The following is a 25,675-nucleotide window of genomic DNA, read 5'->3' on the forward strand; positions in this document are numbered from 1 at the left end:
TGTAGATTAGGGAGTGTACTTCCAATTCTCTCCAGGCTCTTTGGGTCCTGAAAGAACAAGGAGGAAGTCTTGCCTTTTCACTTACCATAGCAGGAACGACTGTGTGTTGGGTTGTTATCTGCCAGAGTTCAAAGAACCATGGTATCAAGCCTAAACAAATCACTCATCGTGATATGAGAGCAGTTTGTGTGCCTGCTTTTTCCTTTTTTCTTCTTCTGTTCCTTCCCAAATTTACACATCAGACCTCATGGGCTAGGGTCTGTGTCTATTCTCTTTGGTTACCTAAGAGAATATATTTATTCTAGGAATTTTTCCAGAAGATTTTCTAAAAGATGGTTGAGGAAATAACTACACTGATTTTTGAAAATGCCTATCCCCCCAGACTTAGAAGAAGAAGAAAAAAAAAAAAAAGAAAAAAAAAAAAAAAGACTTATGAGACTACCCATGCAGGTGATAGAGCATTCTCCATGTCCTAGTCTCTTCAGTTAACATCTACAGAGGCAGTTACTATACGTGTCAACATAGTGATTCTCCTTTAAGCAAAGTGATGTCCTAAGCTTTACCTTGTGATGTTGTTACTCACAAAGTGAGGTTCGTGTTTTTCAAGCCTAGGGCATCCCCTGTATTCTTGAGTTAAGAACCTCTAAGGCTCAGGCGGGCTAGGGGTTGGAGGTTTGCCAGCGCCGGGGCTGCTCTTGTGGTAGTGCTCCAGACGTAGGTGGAGTGAGGCTGCTCTTCGCCTCGGGAGGCGAGGGGAGGGGGCCAGGCGCTGCTATTCAGGGACACCGTACCCATGGGCGGTGCTCCGCACCTGTGCGCGGCGCTACGCGGCCGCCCCGCTCAGCAGCCAGCAGTGGGGGGCGGCGGGCTGGGAGCTGTTGAGCGGGGGACTCCCGGCGCCGGGGGCGGCGCGGCGCGGCGGCATCCCCATCCTCCTCCTCCCCTCCCCCGTCCCCATCCTTTTCTCCCTCCCTCTGCCTCCTCCTTCCTTTCCCCCGGGCGCCCTCTGCACTTTCTTCTCGAACCACCCTCGTAGGCAAACTTTGATGGGGAACCTTGCACCGCGCTGGAAAAATGCCGGTTATGAAGGGATTACTGGCCCCCCAGAACACCTTCCTCGACACCATCGCCACCCGATTTGACGGCACACGTGAGTTCGGGCAGGGGCAGTGGGCTTCAGCTCCGGGTGTCCAGGAAAGGAACCGAACGGGGAGCATTGTGCTTACGATGGGAGTCTCCTGGCTCCCTCCTCCTCCTTCGAGGGGTTTCCTTGGTACCAGTAGCCGCCTAGGAGAAGGGGGGGGCGAGGCGACTCCCAGCCTTCTCAGTCTCCTGCCTGCCTTGTCATCAGTTTTTAAGATGAAGAGAATAGAGGTTTCTTCAGTATGCTTCCTTTCTCTTCCCACTTCTGGCACGGGGGCTCCAGAAGGGCTGATGCCAGTAGCCGAGCTGTTACTGGCTCCGGGCTTGCTACAGAAAAGTTGTGTTCTGGGCTTTCCCAGCCAGGGAGTTTAGGAGATTTTTTTTTTTTCCTTATCCTCCAATCTCTAAAAAAGTTTAATTCCCGTAGAAGGGTTTGGCGGCGAAAAAAGAATGGAGGGAAGGACCCTTCAGAGGGTGCGTCCTACTGCAGCACCATGGACAGATCCAGCCGGGAGGACAGCCCCACCTACGCAGCGCTCTGCCCGTGGCGCTCTCCTTGGTGCTGCTCCGCGACCAGGTGCTGGCTCCGCAGCCGGGAGCTGGCTCACTCCTTTACAGCTGTGTGTTAAGGGATGCCCGTGCTTTCAGTTTTGCTTCTTCTGTAATGGGGCTCACACACGTTTTAATATTAAAAGTAAAATATGGAGTTTGGAAAATTCCTTTTTTTTTTTTTTTTTTAAGGAAAAAAAACTCCAAAAATCCAAAGTAGAATAAAAACTTTTCCATTGAGTTGCTGTCAGCTTGAGTGAAACTGTTGCAGTCCAACTGGCTTGCTACCTCCTTGGTTATGTGTCTGTTGGCATTTTCTCAGTGGTCCGGTTAGCCCATGAATAAGACAACTGAACTCTAATTACTGTATTGATAAGTTGTAAGTGTCAGGAAAATGATATGCTCCCTGAGATCAATTGCAGAGAAAAGCAGAACTGCTTTATAACTGCTCTGCTAGTCTGAACATACACAGCTAATTATTATTCAGGTCTGTATGCAATTGCTTGATGCTTGATTATAAAGAAGTCCCTTTTAGGACTACTTAGATGTAACCTGTAAATTCCTTTGAATACAGTACTCAAATTCTGTTTCTCTCACCCCTCCACTCTTTCTATTTCTATAAAGCACATGAGTATTATTTACTGCAAATTGATGCATGATGCACTACTAGCAATTACGTTGTTGTTACTGTTATTTGCCAGAAAAGCAATTCTTCCGTGCCTTGTGCTTAGGACCATTCCCCTTTACAATGGCTTCATTTCAAAAGATAGAGCACCCAGCTTATGAGCTCTACACACAAATACGTTGCAATTTCTCTTATTTTATTTATAGGATCAAAATTAACAAACAATGTTAGTGATGATGTGAAGCTGCCTTGTTTAAAACAAAACAGCAACAACAACAACAAAACACATTAAAAAATGTCTAATCCTTCTGTTTTCAGTGAGACAGACGAGTGTGATACAAAGTTTTTGCCTAACAGAATTCTGTGAACAAATATAGCTGCGTTCTTTAAGGAACAGTTCTACTAATCTTCATAGTGTCAGCTGGGCCAATCTTAAGCAAGAAGAAACAGATGCAGCTGTCTGTTTTAGAAATCTGTAATGCCAACAACTGGTCTATATTTTCATGCATTGTTTTTAATACCTAATTACCTAACTATTTTTCTATGTACCTCAAGGAAAAAAACCAATGCATTATATTTTACCATGGGCAATTACATGTTGCTTTGCAAGTGGAATGTATGAATTTGGTTTTAATATTAAATGGGCCTAATATGGAAGCTGTCATTGTATAGCTATCAGCACCTGAAATATTCACAGAAGTTCACAGGGGAAGATTTTTTTATGAACCAAACAGTCTGACAACTAACACAGCCAATAGAAGTGGTGGAGGGTGGTACAGTTCTATGGAAACCTGGTGTTACTCTCAATTTATGGAATGAAATCTCTTTTAGAGGATTAGAGTAAAAATATATTTTACTCTTTTTGAAACAAGGTTATGTGTATCAATTCACATCACAGTTACATTTTAAATCTTCAGAAATGGGTCATCTCCTTTGTTACTTTGAAACATATTCTTTTTCCTTAAAAAGACTTGATTTAAATATTGAAAATATTCTTTAACTGACAGTTTTTTATTTTTAAATAAAGAAATGCAGTTTTGCAACACACATATATATATATACTTATCTAAGCATCAGGTAGAAATATAGAAATATTAAAGCAAATTATTTTTTTGTTTTAACTGTCCAGGTGGTAGTGCTTAGGTTGCTCAGGTAGCTAAAGCTAGGGATAATAATGATGGCTAATCCTCACAGGAATCAGTCCCATGTCATTCTAGTTTTATAAGTGATACAGACTATGAAAGGAGTATAACTGATAAACGGTTCTGAACCTGGGGCTTTGTCTCACAAACTGCTTTGACTCCATATGCTACGATATGTAGTGTTAAAACATAGTTTTGTGTCAAAGGGCTTTTTACTTGTTGTTTTATCATACTCTGTAGTTAACAGACCTCCTTTCATTTTAAGCCTCTGGGAAGGATATATTATGTTGTCATCAGTGATAGACTAATCCACCAGTGCATCTTTAATCCAGAAGAGGGATAATTCTGTTTCTGGGCAACAGTGCAAGAAAGGATTCTAGATAATAATAGAAAATATGTTCTGCTTTGTACAGAACTTTGAAAAAATTCGTTCAAACAAATATTTTGATTTCGCTATTGTAATGATTTATATCTAATTTGCAATTAAAATCACATTGTGGAAAAAATGCAAATCTCAGAAAAGCGTAGATAACAGAACTGCATGATAGTTCTCACAATAGTTAATTTGTATTGTTACATGTATGTTAAAAATGCATGTTCTTTACACATTTAACGAGCAAATATGCACTAAACAACTAATTCAGTTCATCTTGGGATGAGTCCCAAGAATGTTCAAGATATTAGAGAGATCTCCCTCCGTAAAGTTGCCGTTTGCTTTTCGTACATGGTAGAACAGCATTAAGGATCTGCCTATGGAGATTTCCATGGCAGAGCACTTGGATCTGCTTAAGTGCTATTATACTTTACCATTCTTACAACTCTGAACTATCTCTTGTGTCCCTGCTTGTAGCTGAAGTAAAAGTTTTCTCAAAGGTCCTTTCACTCCATCCCCCCCCTCTCCCTTCCCCCCTCCCCATCTCCAGAGAACTAAGTACCAGCACCAGATCATCAGAATGCTTTTTACCCGCTCAGTTGGCAAGACCTTTATGTGGTAATTGCTCTCTCAGGAAAAGAAAACAAACAAACCATCAAACCACACTTTCAAATGAATAGCTCTTGTAAAATAAGCAGCCAAATAAAACAAAAAGACCACCAGATTTTAAAGACAAAATACCACTTTCAAGTATTAAAATATTTCAAATATATGCCTATAATTAACCGCCTCCAAATATTATGGAAGGAAATGTCCGAAATGAATAATCCAAACTTTTGAATGGAAAATTTGCATGTTTTTGTTTCTCATCCTAGTATGGACTAGAAAAAAACATACAGAAATAGTTTTGTGGTATGAGATTATGTTCTGTTGTATTTGAATGTGCGTATATGTCCTAGATATATATACATATATATATATATAATGATTCTCGATGTAATATTTAAACTGATAAATTCACACCAGAGGTTCCTGTTTCTGCAAACTCATAATAATTTCTCAGGGAGAAAAGCTAAGAGATTCAGCAAATGACCTCAAGATTTTGTATTTTAAAAAATAATAAATAAATAAAAGAAGAAATGAAGAACAAGAAGGTAATGTTTGCTAGGCTGAGCCAAGGCACTAGCGTTTTTCACTACTTCGTAATCAAATTTTATCTCTTTCAGGTTGAATCCTCTAGACCAGATAGTATGCTGCTTAATAATAACAACATTAGCTCAAGAAATTCAAAGGCCAATTCTTGGCTGTTGGTGCTACTCAGCAGTTTTGTCACAATTGGGCACAAGGAATTAGTATCAGATGTATGGGAGCAACAGCTAAGCTTTCCAAGGGAAGGATGTAAATGGTTGCTGATCATACTCTATGATTAGAATGGTTCACCTCCTTAAGGTAAAAGTGTGAAAGCACACAGAGAATAATGACAAAGGCTTCCAATAAGAGACAGTAGAAAAGCTGGTAAGTTTTCAACTCACCCTCTGAAAGAGTGGAAGTGTAGTGAGTGATCTAGGTCTTTCTAACAGAGATGAAGTTAGTTGGCATGATGAAAATTTCCACAGCTACATATTTATTTGGTCTTTTGTTAAGAAGACTTCTCTCTTTTGTTTTTATCCTTGGATAGGTATATAATGTTTTGCTTTGTATGAAACATGGATCTGTCATAACAAAAACATATTATCAATAGAGAAAATATTTCTGCTTGTAAATACTTTTCTTTCTGTACTTACCTCTGTAAGACTTGGCCTCTGATTTGTTGCAGTTTACTGTAGCTCTTTTACTAAAAAAAGGAAAATGTGATTTTGAATATAAACCAAGGATCAGATACTGGAATCTATGTTATAATGTTGCTTTTCACTGAAAATAACAGAGAAGTTAGATTAAGCAGACACTAGAAAAGTATTTTCCTCTTCTTTCTGCACAAGTATTGAGTATAAAGAACCTCATAACTGAAGAGTTTATTAGGATGATCTGCTTTCAGCAGCTGTAATAAATTCAGTTTCTAACTTGAGCTTAAGTTGAATCAGAAAGATACTGAATTTATGAGATTTAGAGGAATCTTAAGGTCATTTATTTATTTATTTATTTGTCTTAAGGATCTGGTTTAAAAATTGTGTTCGAGAACCATTTTAAAAGCTCAAGTTACACTGATTTATGATTTTAAAGAACATATTTTGTTCAGTGAGCATATCAACAGAGAAAATATTAATGCATTGGAATAAGGAGGTGGTGTTCTCTTCTGTAGATAAAGAGAAAGTGGAATGATAATCCTTCTGGACATGCATTCTGAAGAATACGTAACTCATGAAGTACACCACTTACATCTAAAGTTCTAGGTTAATGCTTATAAAAACAAAATTAGACTAGTAACATACATTGTTATTCCAGAAATACAATCTGTATTTGAATTCAAGATTAGCATTTGAAATTTATAAGTATAAAAGTCATTAAAGAAGGGATTTTTTTTTTCCAAATAATGTAAAAATAATATTTTCAGTATTACTTCTGCTTGGTATTTTGTATGTGAGTCTAAGCAACCTGACAGTTTCATTCTCAGTGCATCGTATGAGAGAGTTTCAAGGTCTTAAGTGATTTTCATGATTCCTGATGCTATTCTGCAAATCTACGTTTTTTGTCTGCTCTAGACTTGTGATACCAGCTTCTTCCCTGTTAAATGCTTAAATTGAATTGCCTTATCGTATTAGCATTGCATTTATATGTTCAACAACTGTTTTACCCTGTTTCTATTTTCTTTTTGCAGCTATCAATTTTTATAGACATTCTTTTCTTTTCTTTTCTTTTCTTTTCTTTTCTTTTCTTTTCTTTTCTTTTCTTTTCTTTTCTTTTCTTTTCTTTTCTTTTCTTTTCTTTTCTTTTCTTTTCTTTTCTTTTCTTTTCTTTTCTTTTCTTTTCTTTTCTTTTCTATATAAAGCATATGTACTTAGAAAATGCTCAGAGCAACAGAACCATAGAAATACACCGGAAATACTGCCTGAAGCATATGTATGCCTGTTAGCAAGGAAGATATGTGCATGAACATATGACAGTAGATCTGGAAAGGTAGAAGTTTACGGAGTATTTACTCCTGTTGGTATGCTATGATGCTCTTAATTCTGACATAGTGCATTTTTTTTTTTTAAAGAAAAATTGCTTATATTTCATTAGCTGTGTCCTGAAAAAGATGAATACAGGCAATGACTAGAGTAGTTGCACATTTTCACAAGTAAACTTACCTTATCATGATTTGCTAAAATTACCACAAGAAAAAAACAACTAAGGAACAATGTACTCCCAAAGTGATGTTGTTTCTGGCCCACTTACTGCAAAAATAACTAAATAAATAGGAAAGAAAAAAGAATGGGAGAAGAGAGAAAAAAACAAAAATGTTCTCAGCTGCAGATAGGAGAGAGATATCCTTGACAGTAAGAACATTCTTCTTAAGGAGTTTCTCTTTCCAAGTTTTTCTGTCCCCTTCTATTTCCCAGGACTAATAATAGCATTCAAATTTTTTCGAACAGGCATTGTTCTTAAAATACTAGCTTATTCCACATTAAATATCTTCTGAGAATCCCTAAGAATCAATGCTGAGCTGTCAATCACTTGAAGGAAAGCTGAAAACAATTGCATTATGGAAAAACATTGAGAAGTAGAATGTTTTAACAAATGTGCTACAACATCTTACAATGTTGAAACGATTTGCTCCTTTTTCAAGGAAGGGGGAGTTACTGGTGTTATCATTTTTCTTCTTCTCTCAAGTTGCCTATTCTTTCTCCAGTGGCTTCTTGAAACTAGATCTAGAACTTCGTGATCTCTTCAGACACCCAGGTTGTGTCAGTTGTCCCACATCTTCAAGAGATGCTTTTCAGTAGAACATATTTTTGAGAGTTCATGACCAGTTTAACATTTTTCCATTACTGTTTTTAATCAGATAATATAAAAAACATTCAGAATTCTGCTGTATTTTATCCTTAATAAAAGCAGTGCTGTCTCTTTACGATCATTAGTGTTATCTGATAGGAATATAACTATTCTGCATAAGAAAGAAAGCAAATAAACAGTAATGAGAATTGTTAAGGGAATTCTGAAATACTTTCAAAGTGTTCCTTTTCACATGGGATGCAGGAGATAACTGAGACTGTCCATCTTCAAGAAATTAAGAATAGTATTACAAAAAGTAATACAACTGACATTCTGTTTTTTCATAGAATTTTGAATGGCTAAGTGACAGTGTGCAAAGTCATATTTTTGTTCAAAATGGTAAAATAAAACAGAATTTGAATAATTCTTGACCTAAGTCTGCTCTCAGTAAAGCCAATAAAAATTTTATACCTGTGAAAACGAAAGTTTTGACTTCAGTAAGAACAGAAGTGTTCAGGTACAAATTTTACTGTAGTGTTATAGAATTTTGCAAATCCCTCTTAATTGCTTTTAACATGCTTGCAGATAAAGTCTGTTTCTTTCTTTCACTATGGTACATGAAAAGACATACTTTCTCATTCCAAATGTATGAAGGAGAGTTCTGATTTTGTCATTTTTACACTTATTTTATTTTTAGAATGACAAAATTTTCCTAATACAAATAGCTTGTTTGCTGTTTGTTTGCTTACTTTCCTTTTCCTTTTCCTTTTCCTTTTCCTTTTCCTTTTCCTTTTTTTTTTTTTTTTTCCCTAATAGAAGATATCTGATGAGATGATAAGAGTATATATCTGCCCAAATTGTCCCTTTCCTTACATTTTGGAATTAACAAATGTAGAAATATAATGGGAATACTGTTCTATGGGAAAATAATTCTGAAGGATTTTTTTTTTTTTTAAGTAGTAGTTTTTTTGAGAATTTTTAAATTCAGCTCAAGACTTTGGCTCTGCTGCTACTGCCTGAAAAAGTATGGATAGAGTGGTTAGAGAATACTGTGCTCCATACATCTATTACCAACAATTTTTTTGTCTGGAACTAGTCAGACAGTAGCCCTTAAATTATACATCGAATCTTTCTCTAAGTAGAAGGACTGTAGTCTGGCATTAGCTATGTGACCTCACTGCTATGCAGTATGAGGAAAAACCTGCCAGATTCATCCTCTCTACACTTTGGGTGTACTAGTGGTTGTGCTGGTTAAAAGCTTTTCCAAACTTTCTGTTGGTATTATACATTCAAGTGTTTTTGTTACCTTTTAAATACCTCTAAGAGCTTGACATTTTCCTTTCTTTTAATCTGTCACTTTAATTTGTGAATTCATTATCAATTACGAATAGTTATTTGTTAATTCATTTTTGCATCTACAACCAGTATCAACATGACAGGTAGTAACTTTGAAAAAAAAAAGTGGGTCATTCTTCTTTAGAACACATTAAAAATCTTAAGAAAAATAGATTATAAGTGACTTTAAGTAAAAAATCAATTTAGTCAGTTTTACCTACAGTATGAACTGGAGCTACGATTGATTTGCAGAGGAGAATGCAATTTCATGTGGTAAAGTGCACAAGTCATCTTTAGCCAAGAAAGAGAAAAGGATGAAACAGCTGTGAAAAAGCTGTGATTGACTGGTGGGATTGCTGAGTGAACAGTGGGATGGAGCTTTGAAATGAACTAAATGGCAGTAGCACTGCAGGAAGCTTGACTTCTGTACAGAATATGTCTGGAGAAATGCTACTGTGAATGAGCATGGTCATGAGAGGATTAAATGCATTATCTTCTCTCTTCTTAGGATCTGTGCTCTAGCAGTGCAGTTGGTGAAAAGCTGTTTGGAAGTTTTGGTTGTCATAGGCCAATGGATCTTCACTGCCTTCTTGATTATTGTCTAGCTACTAAAACCAAAGAATTAAAGTGTATTTTGTCATGTTCATGCTATCTGGTGGATGTGGGATAAAGAAGCAATATAGATAGGATAATCCTGCTGAAAAAAAAAATGCAATAAAAATTGACTATGGTATTTGCTTTTTTTCTTCTTTTTTGATTTGTTTTTAAAGATCTACCTTTATAAAAGGAATGAGGATCCAATAGTACTGTGGATTTGTTGTTGATATATTTATTTATTTATTTTTGCTTTAACTGATTTCATTTGTTTGCGAGTATGTGGGTGACTGGACAACACATTACCTTATTTCATCATAAACTTGAATCTAGAATGTCTAGAATAAATATTTAATTTTCTCCCAACCACCTCCTACAAAGTTCATCAATTCCAACATAATTCTTATGGAATCATAGAATCTTTTGAGTTGGAAGGGACCTTTAATGGTCATGTAGTTCAACCCCCTTGCAGTGAACAGGGACATCTACAGATCAAGTTGCTCAGAGCCCTGTCCAACCTGACCTTGAATATCTCCAGCAATAGAGTTTCCACCAGCTCTGTGGGCTACCTGTTCCAGTGCCTCCCCATCCTTATTGTAAAAATGTTCTTCCTTATATCCAATCTAAATCTCCTCTCTTCTAGTCTGAAAAATATTTCCCCTTGTCCTATCACAACAGACCCTGCTAAAAAAATCTGCCTCCTTCCTTCTTACAGCCACCATTTAGATATTGAAAGGCCACTCTTAGATCTCCCCAAAGATCCTTCTCCACATTGAACATCCCTACCTCTTTCAGCTTATCCTTGTTGGGGAGTGTTCCATCCCTTGCATCATTTTTGTGGCCCTCCTCTGGTTGTGCTCCAACAGGTCCACTTCTCTCCTGTACTGAGGGCTCCATATCTGGACTTAGTACTCCAGGTGCAGCCTCACCAGCTCAGAGTAGAGGGGTAAGGCCACCTCCCTTGCCTTGCTGACCAAGCTGCTATTGATACAGCCCAGGATACAATTGGCTTTCTGGTCTGCAAGGGAACATTTCTGCCTAGAGTCCAGGTTTCCATCTTCCAGTACCCTCCAGGTCTGTTTGGTGGGGCTGTGCTCCATCCTTACTACTCCCAGCTTGTATTGCTAGTGGGGGTTGCCTCAACCCAGGTGCAACACCTTGCTCTTGGCTTTGCTGAACCTCATAAGGTTCACCTGGGCCCACTGCTAGGGCTTGTCTAGGTCTCTTTGAATGGAAACCCATGCCTCAGGCATGTCAACGCAGCTTGATGTCTTTCACAGACTTGGAGAGGGTATACTTGATCTCACTGTGGTTGACATTGATGAAGATGTTAAAGAGCACTGATCCCAGTACTGACCCCTGAGGGACACAGCTTTTCACCCATCTCCATCCAGACATTGACCGCCACCCTCTAGGTACAATCTCTCAACTAGTTCCTTGTCCATTGAACAATCCACACATCAAATCCATAACTTTTTAATTTGCTGAAAAGGGTGTTATAGGGGACCACGTCGAAGGCCTTAGTGAAGTCCAGAAAAATGATATCAGTGACTCTTCTATTTTCTTGGAATGAGTTATGGAAGGTAATGAAGACAGATGAATGTATGTTTTAAAGATGCTAGGAACTGTTTTTCTGCTGCTGATTGTACAGTTTTTCTATTTTAATTGTGCTTTGGAATCTATGGAAAATAATGTAATTTATATATTTAATATATAGAAAATAAGAGAACTTTGAGTAGAAAAAACCCTGAATTTTCAGAGCGCTTGAAGTACCATTAATGATATTAGTTATTGCTGTTTCTAGAACTCATGCTTGTTCCATTGATTAGTGTATTTTTGATGTTTGTTTGTTCTGTGTTTGTTTCGTGTTGTTTTGTTTTGTTTTTTTCTTCAAAGCAACCCTGGGAAATTTACACCGTAATTGTAAAAATTGGGATCATATTTTCTATCCTTTGGTTTGCAACATCTACTTGCTATCCTTCACCTTACATTTAGACTGTCTCAGACAGGCAATTTGAAGTTGTTTTCAGGTAGGGATTCATAAAGTCTCTAGAGTGTGTTGTAGCAAGAGCCACTAAGTGTGCCTGAATTCAAGCAACACTGTGGGTAAACCAGTTGGTCTTCTGAAGTGACAAGATATGAACAAGGATCTACAAGGCTGTAGACAGAAGAAATACTTCAGCCTGGAGCTTAACTTCTTATCTCTCTTGAGTGGGTGGTAAAGGCTGCTCTGATTCTCATGTTATCTGTCCTGCCCCTCTCCCAAAAGGGAAGGGGGTGTGTGTGGGGGGGGGGGGGGGTGGTTGGATCTGACCAAACAGCTCCAGCTTTCATCCTGTTGGTGAATAGTCCCAGCTTAACTCCAGGCTCAGCACTGTTTCCCATGCAGCTGATCTACTCCTGAGGCAGAGGCAGCAGTCAGGATGGACAGGTGGAAATTACTGCAGACATTTCAAATCATTAGTTAAAATTCTTATGCTAATAAGATAGGCAGCTGTTGAGATGTTTTCATATTGCTATGAGCAGAATCCAGATGGGTGCCTGGAGTTTTGGTTCCAGTTGCAACTTGGTGCTAATAACTGAAGCAGATAATGGAAGCAATAACTTTTGGGGACATGCATAGAGAGGTTGCCTAGCTTTAGTTGGACGTTTCTGAATAGTTTAAGGCTGATTTTTTTCCCCTTTTATCCTAACTAAACAGAGTAATTACATATTAGAAACGTGATTCTCTTGGCCCCAACAGTGTCTACAGAACAGCAGTTATCTATCTGAAACTTCAAAATCCTTGTATTTCAAGTTTATTTATAGATATGTGTTGGTGATATATATTTGTTTTAATTAAAGAAGAAAGCACACTTTAGGAGAAATAGTTCAAATATTTATCATTCAACTGAATCAAGTCTTAAGGGTATGAGTGACAGGTTAACTGCAGACCTTCTGTTTGTACCCTTTTTGTGAATAATTTTATAATTACTCACTTCTACTATCTTTTTTGTTTGGCTTTATTTTTTTTTTTAAGGTAACTAATCATAACCTGATGTATCCATCTCATCTGCAATATAGCTGAGTGCTGAGGTAAGCACTTTATACAGATAGTTATGATCACTCACAGTAATCATGAGACCAGAAGATCTCTATCAAAGAGCACAACAGAGCAAAAAAAAAAAAAAAAAAAAAAAAAAAAAAAAAAAAAAAAAAAAACAGTTGTTATATGCACCATAAAGCTAGATGAAAATTATAAATGAATCGTCCAACTAGCTGTCTTACAACTGACAAGTGAATAGTACGAATGCCTTTTCCAGGAAAGCAGGAGACCAAGTTCATGGAATTATTTGCCACAGAAATAAATAAATAATCTGGAGCTAAGTAATATGTCACCTTTAACCCTCACTCAGCTTTTTAGAACACTTTTTCCTTTTATGAATTCTCTGTAGGTTGGATCTGAAAGGAAGAAACACAAAGGCCAAAAAGCCCAATGACAGAAATACTGTATGACCCACACCATGATGGATAGGTCTTAATAAGCTAAGTTTTGGGAGATGAGTGAAATAATTACAAGTAAAGCAAAGAGGTTAGAATTAATTGGCCAAATAACAGACTTTTTCCCCAGCCTAACGTGTCTGGCATGTCATTTTCTATGAACTGTCATAAAAAACATACTTCCAGGTGTACAATTAAAGTTTATAAGATGTATTCTGCCACCTTTGCACAACCTGTTTTATTTTGGGCTGACTTTATGAAATGAGTTACAATGAAGGGATAAAAACAGATTTTTTTGTTTATAAGAAGGTATTGGCTCCCAACATTTTAACACTCAGAATTACATAAAATGCATTGCTCGTATTTAATTAAAATGTATGTGGTAATTGTTCTAACAAAAATGTTTCTCTAAAGGGAAGTGAACGAGAGTGAATCTTTGTAATCTTGTTTCTGAGTTTGCTAGTTACTATATTTGCAGCTATTGAAATTTAATGCCTTGCTATGCAGAGCACAGGAATTTCATTTTGTCTGTTTTATTGCCCAGTGTATTAGAGCAGTTTGCATAGCCTTTAATATTTTGGTGTTAATTTATCATGGCTAATTTCCAGTTTTCAAGGAGAGCAACATAAACTAACTATAATAGAATAGCAGGTGCTTGCTGATAGCTTCTCAGACTTGGGAAGCAAAGCTTGTGTCAATAAAACACCAGAGTGAATGTACAGGTAGCTTGGCTGTGAAAAATGGAAAATGGCTTTTTAACCCCACGAGTATCTTTTCTGATACATAGAACAATACCATCTTTAATTGCATGACAGAAATATCTCTTGAACTGAGAATGTTAAGTTGCAAATGTTCTCTGAACAGACTCAATCCAACTGCATATCATGCTGATTTCATGACATCTACTGTCTAATAAACTCATGTGCCAGATTAGTATGTGATTACTAGATCAAATATCAGGGCTAGTAACTACAACTACAGGGTAGACATCTGACAATAAAGGGGCTGAAGTACTCTACTGCATGAGATTCAGGCCTACCTACTGGGATTAATGTGTACGACCTAAAAGCTCTTTTCTGTATTATCAAGAAGTTAAAATAACCCTCAGGAATAAAACACATTATATCCATAGTAATTCAATTTCTTTCTGTCAGCGCTGCTACTCTACACTAAGGAACAGGCTCGTTGATCCTGAATAAATTCATACTCTCACTTAGAATCAAGCTTATGGTGTTACCACAGGAAAACAAAGAGAAACAAAAACAAAAACAACAAAAAAATGGTTCTGAATGTTCTGAATGGTACTGAACTAACATGTTTCTTTTTACTTTTTAATAATTTAAAGTTGTGGATCAATTATACAATTCTTATAATGTTTTGTGCATAAAATAATTCTCATAAGTTGTGTTTTGTTTTCTTGCTTGGGGTCATGGTGATCAAAATAACTTCAGGACCCGTAGAAGCATCTAAATAGTTAAGCTGCTCAAATATTGTGGTAAACGACTTGGTAAGTCTTGATAATCAAGGAAAAATTGACAAGTTAAAAGAATGAGGGATGTATCTTACTTCTCCCTCAAGTATAAACTACTATCTGAATTACAGTAATGAGAATGCCTCTACCAAAAACCACCGTTATACCATATCTATCCCAGTCTTGCCCTAGGAAAGGGATGCATTTTACATCCTTAATCCTTTCTACAGGATAGTTACTTTGTATGAATAGGTAACTGTACACAAGAGGCATGTTTCCATCCTTACCTTCTATTTCCAAATTTATCCTTGTAAGAATATTCTAAGAAGACAGACTAGCAGAAAATATTTCAGCTAAACTACTTTGGTGATATCTGAAAGAAGAAAGCAAACATTTAGGTAATCTAGGTGATAGAAACATATCTTGCACTAGAAATAGAAAATTGCTCTATTTTTCTAATCTTGGACCACTCTCAATCACAGACATGCGAAGAAATGAAGAGGATTTTTCATGACAAGTTGTTTTTAACGAAGTACATAATGATGGAACAGCAACTGTAAAGAGGAATGCTGTCTTTACTTACAGTGCATATCTTCTGTTATATTAATGCTCAGTGAGCATGACAAAACCTTGTCTCGTAAGTGCTTTTTAAAGGTCCAGGATGTAAAAAGTTTCTGTTATAATGTTCTTAGTACTTTTAAGAATGTTTTTCCAATAATGCAGCTTTCAGACTAAAGTGAAAAGAAAAAGACGTATATGTTTTTATTAAACAAACAAAAAAAAAAAAAAAAAAAGAAGAAGAGGAAGAGAAAGAGAACAATGAAACAACAGTTAAACAAGCTTAAAATAATTTAAACAGGGCAATAATAGATTTCCATATGTTATCACTTTTAAATGTTATCATTTCCTGATTTCAGGATTGCTATCTTGTATTATGACACATTCTGTTAATCTTCAGAAATGCATGAAGAGTCAGCAGTGCTTTTTACTGATACTGACTCAGCTTTCTGAGGCATAGCTGAATTTGTTTTCAGTCTACTGTCATGTCTTCTATAATGCCATTGTCCCAGCATAGCTCTTGATTCGTCTGCCAGATGCGCCTCTTGCCAGGTATGGGAGAGCTGTTCCCTAAGTGTGGGGACATTCCGCTGTTGTCTTGTTCACCAGAATAACTTGTTTTATTTCGATATATAATACATCGGTTTCATAGGTGTCAATATGATGCTAGTCTGAGTTCTTTTCCATAACTGGGATGTAAAGTAATTTTGTATGCCAGAGAACCAGTGAAGCCTTTTTTTCCTCTTGTATTTGGGCTCCTGTATGAATTTTCAGAAATCCAATAGAATCATAGCATCTCAAGGTTGGAAAAGACTTATAAGATCATCTAGTCCAACTGTCCTCCCACTACCATTGCTAACACAAGACACTAAACCATATCTCGTAGCTCCTCATCCAGATGCCTCTTGAACACTGCCAGGGACGGCAACTCCGCCGCCACCTTGGGCAGGCCATTCCAGTGCCTGACCACTCTCTGAGAGAAAAAGCTTTTCCTTATGTCTAATCTAAACCTCCTCTGGTACAATAAAGTCGAGGTGACACTGAAGATATGTGGGAACCCAGCATGAATAATTTATCTCCTGGCTTGTTTGTGGCAGATGCTTGTAGCACCTCAGCACCCTTCAGACCACCCTCCTCTTCCCTATTAAATAGTGATGAAAACAAGCAGAGGATTCAGTGTCAAAAAGGAAACAGATGGGTTTTGAAGGGATGTGGGGAAAAGGGAGAGGGTTGGGTTAGGCAGACATGGGGAATACATTCACATTTATTCCATTTGTTTCTTATTGGGAAAAAAAAAAAAAAAAAAAAACAGCAACAGATTAAAACTTTTTTGAGACATTCAGCAAGCATGAGCAATCTCTATTAGTTTAGTATCACCCTTTCAGGCATGTTTAGCTGTAGTAATTTCACAGGAATGTTTGGTACTCTAATTCTTGAACTGTTGCTGTGAGAGAATAAATGAATCAATTAAAATACTGAGATGTATAACAGCCATAAGTGGTAGGCTGTACTGGAGCTACGAGTCTTAGAACAGTCTTCCCCCATTTTTAGCTAACAATTTTCTCAGCGTCTCCCCCATAAGTTTGAATAGAAGGACTGAAAACTGGATTTTTATCAGCTGGATATTTGAGAGTGGGCTTTGAGAGATTCATCTGACTGAATTTCCTGATTAAAGAAGCTCTGAAAGTCTCAATTTGGTACTAGTTTTTTTTTTTTTTTTTTTTTTTTTTTCATTAACTGGTTAAGTTTTTTACAAATGTAGGAGAAAATGCTGTTCTCTCTTTTGACTGCAGAGGGAACCTTGCATTCCAAATCTCTAATGTTCCTTTGATGCATTTTATTTAGGAGTCTAAAACAAACTTAGTAGTCTAAAATAGACTATATGTGTTTTTCTGCTTTTGTGCAAGAATATTATAATACACCCTCAGAGTTGTCTCTTCTTCTTAAGTGGACTGATGCAAGGAGTGAAATAGGGTTTTATAAGTAAGGTTACTTTTTCTTTCGTCTTCTTATTTTCTTGCAACTGCATGAAATATATGGAACTTGTGTTAATTTCGTCAACAGAAATTGCTGCATAAGTTAGCTAGAATATGTGTTTTAAACAGTTTAGAAATAAATGACACTTAAAGAGAGTTATCTAGCAATGTTCATTTTTACACAATTTCAGCTTTATCATCTATTAACGTACAAAATAAAGTAGATAGAGATATCTGTTGCACTTTTGAGAGAGAGAAGCTGCATTTCTATTCAGAAATTTAATTCATCTGTGTACAAGGAGAGCTTTTTCAGATATATGTGATTATAGGTAGCCATCTTAATACAAATGTAATATATTTTCCATTAATTTAACTGTGATTGAACTACATATTCAGTTAGATAATGTCTTGCTCCAATTTATAGGAGGGAGAGGAGGTTCTTTGATATATGTATACCTGGCGGGAGATTAAGAAACAACGGTTCAGATGTTGGTTTATTACAAATCTTAATAAGGGAGATGGGGAAGGGGAGGAAGGATGATTTAGGGTGATAGGGAAAGGAAGGCAGGCGATAGAAAAGATAGAAAGAGGTAAGAATTGCATAAAGCAGGGATAGTCACCACCAGGATCCAGCAGCAGTCCTGTTGCACGATGTTCCAACAGTCTGGGGCAAAAGCACAGGCAGAGAGCAGCAGCAGTGTCTTGGTCGGCAAGAAGGTGCAGGTACCAAGTAGGTCCAGGAGGAAGTCTGGGAGGAAGCAGCAGGTCTCCAGTAGCAGGCCCTGGAGAGTCCGTCAGTATGCAGACCTTCCGTAGTGAGGGATCTGATGGCAGACACCTTCTCAGGGGAAGAGCAGCAGCAGAGAGGCTGGCCTTAGGCAGCAAGCAGGTAGAGCACAGAGCAAGTCCAGGAGGGAGAGGCAGGTCGTGAGGCTTCTCATGTCAGAAAACTTCTTGTTCTTCTTCAGCATGCAGGTCTCAGGTTGTGAGGAATCTGTTGTCAGAAACCTCTTCTTCATGAGGACTCTGCTGTCAGAAACCTCTCTCTTCTTAATGAGGAATCTGTAGTCAGAAACCTAATCTCGTGGTTGTTCATCCCTTTTTTATCCTTCTTCTTCTGCCAACGTGGCATTCCTGGGTGCTTGAGTAACAGTCATGTGCAGCACCCCCTGAGATGGCTGTCTCCTTCGAGATAAGCCCACACAAAAGACTGCTTCCTGGCCATTCAGCTCTGGTTTATCTCTCCCTCGTAGCCCCTGGCCTTGTCCATGTGTGCCCTCCAGACAAAGGACTTCTCAACCCTTGATCAGGACTTGCTTGGACTTGCTCATCTGTGTCCCTCAGCAAGCTTTGAGACAATGATGCAAAAGAATAATCTCTTGCAGATAATGCCTTTAGCATTGCTGAATAGTGTTTTCCTTTTTCCTACATACCTATTAGAGTAAGAATTCGAGAAGTATGATCTCCTGAATCAGGGGATCATAGCCTGGTTCATTCTTATATTTATTTTAAAATACTAAAATAACTGTTGGTCTGGTGAACGTTACATACTTCTAACTAATCGTGCAATCTTTGGTGAGTTTTCTCCATGAGAAGCATTTCTTCCTACAATAGCAACATTATCTGGTATGCGGTGTCAAAACACTTATTAACATTAAAGTGTGTGGGTTCAAATTTTTCCTTGGAAAATATTGACTGTAAAGTATCAGAGTAGAGATTAAAAAAAAAAAAAAAAAAAAAAAAAAAGGAGTGTTTTTTTGACTTAGTCTGCATTTGTACTTCTATGTGTGGAAAATGGATAATAAACAAACCTTCTTGAAATTTCTCAAAATATGAGTACAAAATTAATTTATATATAGTCATCCATCATTGATGAGTCAGCATGCAGTTTATCATTTGTAGCACATTATTATTTATAGTGACTTAATTCTTGTGGCTATTGACCTTTAACTTTCAATTTAAAGTTGACTTCATGGCTTAGACTTGACTAAAATTTGAAACTTCTGGAGGACGAAATGTTTTAGTGTCTTCATTTAGGAATTACATTCATAATAGATTGTCAGACATGGCAAAGGAACAGGCAGATCCAGATGGTGCTTTTGATGTCCGAAAAGTGTCTATCTCTTTAAGGTAACAAAGAAATAAGTGTCTGAAGTTTGATAAATGGGAGTATGAGTGGTCTTTTCTCTATTATGATTAACTGGCAGCTCAAGATGTACAGCAGGATAGTTGTAGAATTAAACCATTGAAGAATGTCATAGATCAGCTTAAAAAAGAATTTGTCATCTTTGTATATGAAAAATATTACATCAAGTTCTAACAGCTGCAGCAGTACAACTTGAAGATAGCTCAGAAATAATGTGTTGTTTCAGACAAACCAAGCTAGTATTGATACTTAAACCTGCTGGTTATGTTCATAGTCACCAAATGTTTACCTGCGCAAAATTGTTGGCCAAATTCAAAGTGGGGACAGTATTTCACAGTGTTGTGCTAATTTTACACAAGGTCTGAACTTAACTCAGTTCTTTACAAGGCTAAAATGAAAATTAAAGATTCACTATTTCACCTGTCTTTCAATTAAGAGGCAGTTAAATACAACTGATGAACATCGAAAGCTGCACAAGGTCATTTACAAGGAAACATAAACAGATCATGAGTAGTTGAGTTCTTGTTTACCGCTTTTGCTATGGGCCACTGGGAAACTACAGTGGAACAGGGCAGTCCTGTAACAAAACCTTACAGAACATGTCAGGAAATAAACCTTATTTTTTTTTTTTTTTCCCAGGAAACTAACTAAATCTCAAACAATCAGAAAGAACACTGAGCACCAACCAAAGCATACATCTTTTCAGAGTAGGGTTTGGTACATCACCTGTTTGTCACTGCACACTTTTCATAATTGTTCCTCAGTAACTTGCAAGCCCAATCGTCCAAAAGCAAAAGAGGTGAAATTAGGTCCTCAGATAAATATTCTAGTTGGGAAATATGTTCTTGTCTCCCCTGATGTTGTTTGCAGCTATGCAGTTACTTCGTTTTAAATTTTAAAAATACACAGCCAACAGGTTTATGAGAAGTATTGTGTCTGTGTTTTGTAGCATTGCTATTATTTTAATTCAAACTAGCTTACATGATGTAAATTATTAATGAGTTTGCTTTAAAGACTGAGATTTCAATAACCCTCCTATACATCCTCTAATTTAAACAAATCCTATATGTGTAAGCACTGTATAGCATCTGTAGTGTGTTTTGCATGCCCTGGATTCATTGCACCAACTAAGATGACAAGCAACGTTCATTTGATCTAAAGGGAGGACAGACTTCTGAAATAGCACTGACTGCTAAACAGACAGATTACAGACGTTGCTACATGTCATCTGTGGAGTAACACTAAAGTTATTGTTCATGTAACCTCAGCTGAACAAAAATTTTGGCTTTGTCATTTATGGCATCGATTGTCTTTTGAGAAACTTCATAGTTTCTACTGTAACCGCGTGTTCTGTAGTTGACAGTGCCAAATTAGTTGAAATGTAACTGGGTTATAGAAAAGTGTTTATTTCCATGTTCTTTTCATTTTTTTTTTCTGTGATGGTACTTTTACTTCTTGCCATTTTATGCCTCAAATACTTGTATTGTCTGCTTATACTTTTCCCAATTGTTTTTATCCATTTGTTTAAATTAAAAAAAATATATTTTTAAGAACATCATATAAAGACTCGAGACTCCTTGTAATGAAAATGTGGAAGATTCTAGCTATTGTGCTGGTGATGGTTTTTGTTGTTGTTATTCATTTCATAATTACTTTCTTTAATTTATAAAGTTATGAAACTAAATTAGATTTAATATATCCAACTACAATTTTTCCTTGTGAGAATGCTCACTTAATTCTTGTGGCTTCTTTCCCAATGGATAGTTGGGATAGAATGTGAACTAAACACTTAGATGAAAGACTAGAGATTTTATTTGTTAAAGATGGTCAGGGTTTAAGATGAAAATACATACACACTTTTTTTGCAGAAACTCTATATAGAGAAATCCTGTTATGATGGATTTAATAACAGATTTGTCCCTGGAGTGCCAATTTTACTATTTCTTCTTTTCTTTGGCTTCTGAAAGTATTTTCTTTTTACACCTATTTCTTACTATTCAATCTGTCCTTCCGTATGTGTGATGCCTTATTTGCTTTTCCTTGGAGGCTGGGTTTAAATCGTCAGTGACAAGTAAGTTTACAAATGCTTTCTTCCATTACCCATGTGCTTTCTGCTTGCACAGCTGGTTCTCAGTTCAGCTGTGATTCAGCTGCTCCATACAGTTATTTGCTAGGGAAGAGTTTATTATTTTTTTCTTTCTTGACAGTCAAATTAACTAAGTCAAATTAAGCTTAACAAAAGAATGAGACCTTCTTTAAGTGTTTTTGTGTAAATCATGTGAATGGTAGCACTGGAACACTTCTTAATACATCGTTTAATATTTCACAAAAAGAAAGGTCTCTTGAATAAAAGTAGGACTTTACATAATTTTACCAGCAAAAAATATCTTTTGTAATGTAAATGAAATGATTACTTACTGGGGAGAAACTTCAGAAGTTCACATTTATTTAAACATTAAGCTTTACAACTTCTGAGGTAGCATAAATATCCACAGGACAGCAATGGTTTACCTGTTCAGAAAGAAATGTTTCAGAATCTCCTCTGCTCACGTGCAGCCATAAAAATAGGTATCAATTCCTTAATAGAGAACCTTAAAGTCAGAAAGCCAAATTTCTATTTGCAAGGTTGTAGGAGAAAATAGTGCTGGGTTTTTTGTTGTTGTTTGTTTTGTTGTTTAATGCTTCACATTATAAGTGCTGTTTTCCATTCATTTTTGATAACAGGTTTTTGTGCTAAGTTATTTCTTCTAAGCTATTTCTTCTGTTTCTTGTACTATTTCATACAGACTTTCAGATTAGGAAGGCCCATAAAATATCAGAGTGTAAATAATCTATTGTTATACAAACATTTCATAAATAATGCATGTCTGTGACAAGGGAGCAAACATAACTTGCAAGGTAACCTTTCAAAACATTGATAAGCACATACAACAAAAATGATTCCCAGCTTTAAAACTCTGATATGATAAGGAGACAAAATGGCAGCTTGTTTAAAGCACAGAAACAAAAGAGTACCCTCAGGCATTGTTAGCTGTAAAGACAGACCACAATTACAATAATTCCTGTGATCCATTGGGGTGCTAGGACTAAGTATAACCACAGTGTTAGTAAAATGAGGAGAAATCTGGTATATATTCCACTTCTGAAGATAGCACTGTTGACTTGCAGTACTTTGTACAATGTTTTGTTAAAGTAAACTTGCCAGATGACACAGGTCAAAATGCAAAGAGTAGCATTTAAAAGGAACCTTTCTAATCAAATATTGATTAAAAACACAACACAATTATTTCCTGCTGTTCTTGACTTGAAGAACATGATTTTCATTTCCTTTTTTTGAGAACAAATCCTGAGCAGAATGTTGTCAATAATTATTTAGATTCTTAAGTATATTTTATGTGGAGAACTTTTAATGAAAGAAAATCTCTTTGACTGTTATCTCTTTCTGTGATACTATGTTCCGTTCTCTTCTGAAGTCAGACTGTAAAATGATCTCCCTGAAAACATGTTGATGGTTTCAATTTTTTATCATCCTCCTTACACTTTTATCTTAAACAATGCATACTTTGAAACAATGTAAAGTAGAGGAAGAGACAAAAATGTATTTGCAAATAATCATTTGTAAAAAAGCATGGAAATAGTGTAAGGTGTCTAAACAGATGAAAGTAAAGAAAGAAGATAATGGACAGAAGAAAAAATAGGTAATTAAGTATGTGAATTATTAAGTTCATATGCTTATTTTTAGTATATATTGCTATTTGAGTCTAACATTTACTATGGTTAAAACCACATATATCTTCACAACCATACTTTGTATTTTTCTCCTTACAAACATCCATTTCATGTCTTTTATTTAGTTTTCTTTTGTTATATTTCAATAGTGACGTTGGAAAAATGTCTTCTACAACAGTCAATACAAGATCCCAGAAAATATAGCTGAAAATCTCACACAAAACTGTGGGGCCAGTCTTCCTAAATATCACATATGGTTATTTTTTGAGCCCTCCGGGCTTGCTAATTGACATGGAAATAATTGATTTTAGTAGAGAATGAAAAAATGTTTAAACATCTTGCAGAATGCCTGTCTTTAAGGAGGCATGTATTATGCTGAGATTCAATCAACAGCAGTTACCACCTAATGATGCTATGTCTAACTTATGGTATGCTACCGCTGAAAAGCAGGATCATCACATATCTTTAAAAGATACTCTATTTCTAAGAGTTTTTCGGTAATGAAAAGAGTAACAGGAACCAGCAATAAAGTGAAACTACCTTACTATATAGTTCAAAAATAGGGCAATTAAAAAATATATAAATGTACACATGGTTCTTGAATATGGCAATATTGCTCTACCAGACAGTGCTAAGTATAATAAGTAGGGGAGAAGATCATTTGGGGCTAATTGCATTGAAAAACGTAGTAAAATCTTGCATTTTTAGAAAACAAAGTAGCTTACTGATTATTTTGTCAGAGAACACATTTGTTGCCTATGCTTTGTGTCCCAGTTGCTGGTTTTCAAATTCTGTTCAGCAATCTGGTTTCCTTGATAAGTTGCCTTACTATCAGAAATGACTTCCCTCACAAAGTTGTTTTTCCTTTTGTTCTGCTTTATCATTACACCGAGCATCTTCCCTCTCATCTGTCTGTAGAGACTTTTAGAAAGTGTTTCTGTATGTAGTTCATATCCTAAGGGAAAGAGGACATCTTAGGAATGACAAATCATATCTCTTGTGTTTAAATAGCTTTACAAAGCCCTGATTTAGGAAGACTTATAAACTTTACTGTCAAAGGTGTGCATATGTCAAAATGTTGTATATTAATTGTATTTTTGTATGCTTTAATTACTTCTAAGGTAGAATAGAAAAATATCACATTGGAGGATGAATTTATTTTTTTTTTCCCTTCAGACTGCAGGCCAAGCTTTTGATTTACTAGGTTAGGTCTGTTCAACATATTTACTTTTGTTTTCATGTTTGTTGCTTGCTCAGTCTATTTTATTTTTTAATGTTGATCTTTCTAGTACAGGTATTCTTTCCCATTATTTTACAAAGAAAATATTAGATATAACTGTTGTGGCAATAAATATGTCATAAGTTACAAAAATAATGGTCATCCCAATACTGCTAGCTGAACATTTTTGATTTTTCTATATTATTTCTATATTATATATTAAATCTATATTTATCTATATTTCTATATTATTGTAGTAATTTTTGCTGTCCCTGAGTTATTCAGTGAGTGTTTTTTTTTTTTTTTTTTTTTTACCAGGATCAAAATTGATGATTAGCTTTTTACTGCATATTTATGTTTAAATATTACTTTATTTTGTATAAATACACTACTGTTTAACAATAGAAATGAAGCTATGTAAATAACTTTAATTTGGAGAGATTTTTTTTTAAAACAGAACAACATTTGGGATATTTAAAAATATTGTTTTACGGTTCTCTTGAAAAGGAAACCAAACACATGCACACACACACACAAAACTCCACGTAGTTATAAATCTTTCAACTTCCAAAATGAACATTGTATTTTGAAGACTTTTTCACTTTTCCACTCCAAAAATTCAGTTTCTGGCATAAAACTATCCACTAGTCTCAAGCAGTGTTTGGAAATATCATAGAATGGCTTATGTTGGAAGGGACCATAAAGACCACCCAGTTCCAATCCACCTGCCATGAGCAGCTCTGACACCCACTAGATAAGGCTGCACAAGACTCCATGCAACCTGACTCCAGGGATGGGGCACTCACAGCTTCCCTGGGCAACCTATTCTAAGGCCTCATCACCATTTAAGTAAAAGATTTCATCCTAATATCTAACCTAAATCTCCCATCTTTCAGTTTAAAATAATTCCCTCATTCCTTTGCTGTCTGCCCATGCAAAAAGTCAGTCGCCCTCCCGATTAAAAGGTCATCATATGTATTGGAAGGCCTCAGTGAGGTATCCCTGCAGCCTTCTCTTCTCCAGGCTTAACAACACCAGGTACTTCAACTTTTCTTTGTAGGAAAGGTGCTCCACACTCTGATCATACTTGAAGGCCTCCTCTGGACCCACTCTAGCAGCTTCGTGTCTTTCTTGTGCTGGGTGCCACAGGCCTAGGAGTCCTCAATTTTATGTCAAAATGACTAAGAGGGATATTTTTTACTCACCAGTCTTTGTTTTGTTATTAATTTGTCAATTTATTTTTCTGCTATGCTTTTTCTTCAGTTATAGAGTTTGTCAAAATTATTTTGTTGAAATACACTGTGTTCTAGGGTTATCTTTGGCACTGTGGTAATTCTCAGCAGTGTTGGGTTAACATCCCTGTGGCAATCGCAGCAAGTAGTGTTGCTGATGTATTTAATACTTTTATCTATTTTAATACAAT

General features: G+C 36.3%; 1 protein-coding gene across 2 annotated transcripts in view; it reads left to right on the forward strand.

Annotated features, from left to right (window-relative positions):
• Positions 1–991: 991 nt before the first annotated feature.
• The window catches only part of KCNH8 (potassium voltage-gated channel subfamily H member 8), a 166,813-nt gene continuing 142,129 nt past the window's right edge, over positions 992–25,675 (forward strand). For both annotated transcript variants that reach the window (XM_418747.7, XM_040696227.2), the window contains exon 1: positions 992–1,150. In XM_418747.7, the coding sequence (XP_418747.2) occupies positions 1,075–1,150 (76 nt within the window). In that variant the 5' untranslated portion in view covers positions 992–1,074. The remainder of the gene's footprint in view (positions 1,151–25,675) is intronic.

The sequence above is a fragment of the Gallus gallus genome, chromosome 2, assembly GCF_016699485.2.
Source record: "Gallus gallus isolate bGalGal1 chromosome 2, bGalGal1.mat.broiler.GRCg7b, whole genome shotgun sequence".
In the NCBI taxonomy this organism is placed as follows: domain Eukaryota; kingdom Metazoa; phylum Chordata; class Aves; order Galliformes; family Phasianidae; genus Gallus; species Gallus gallus.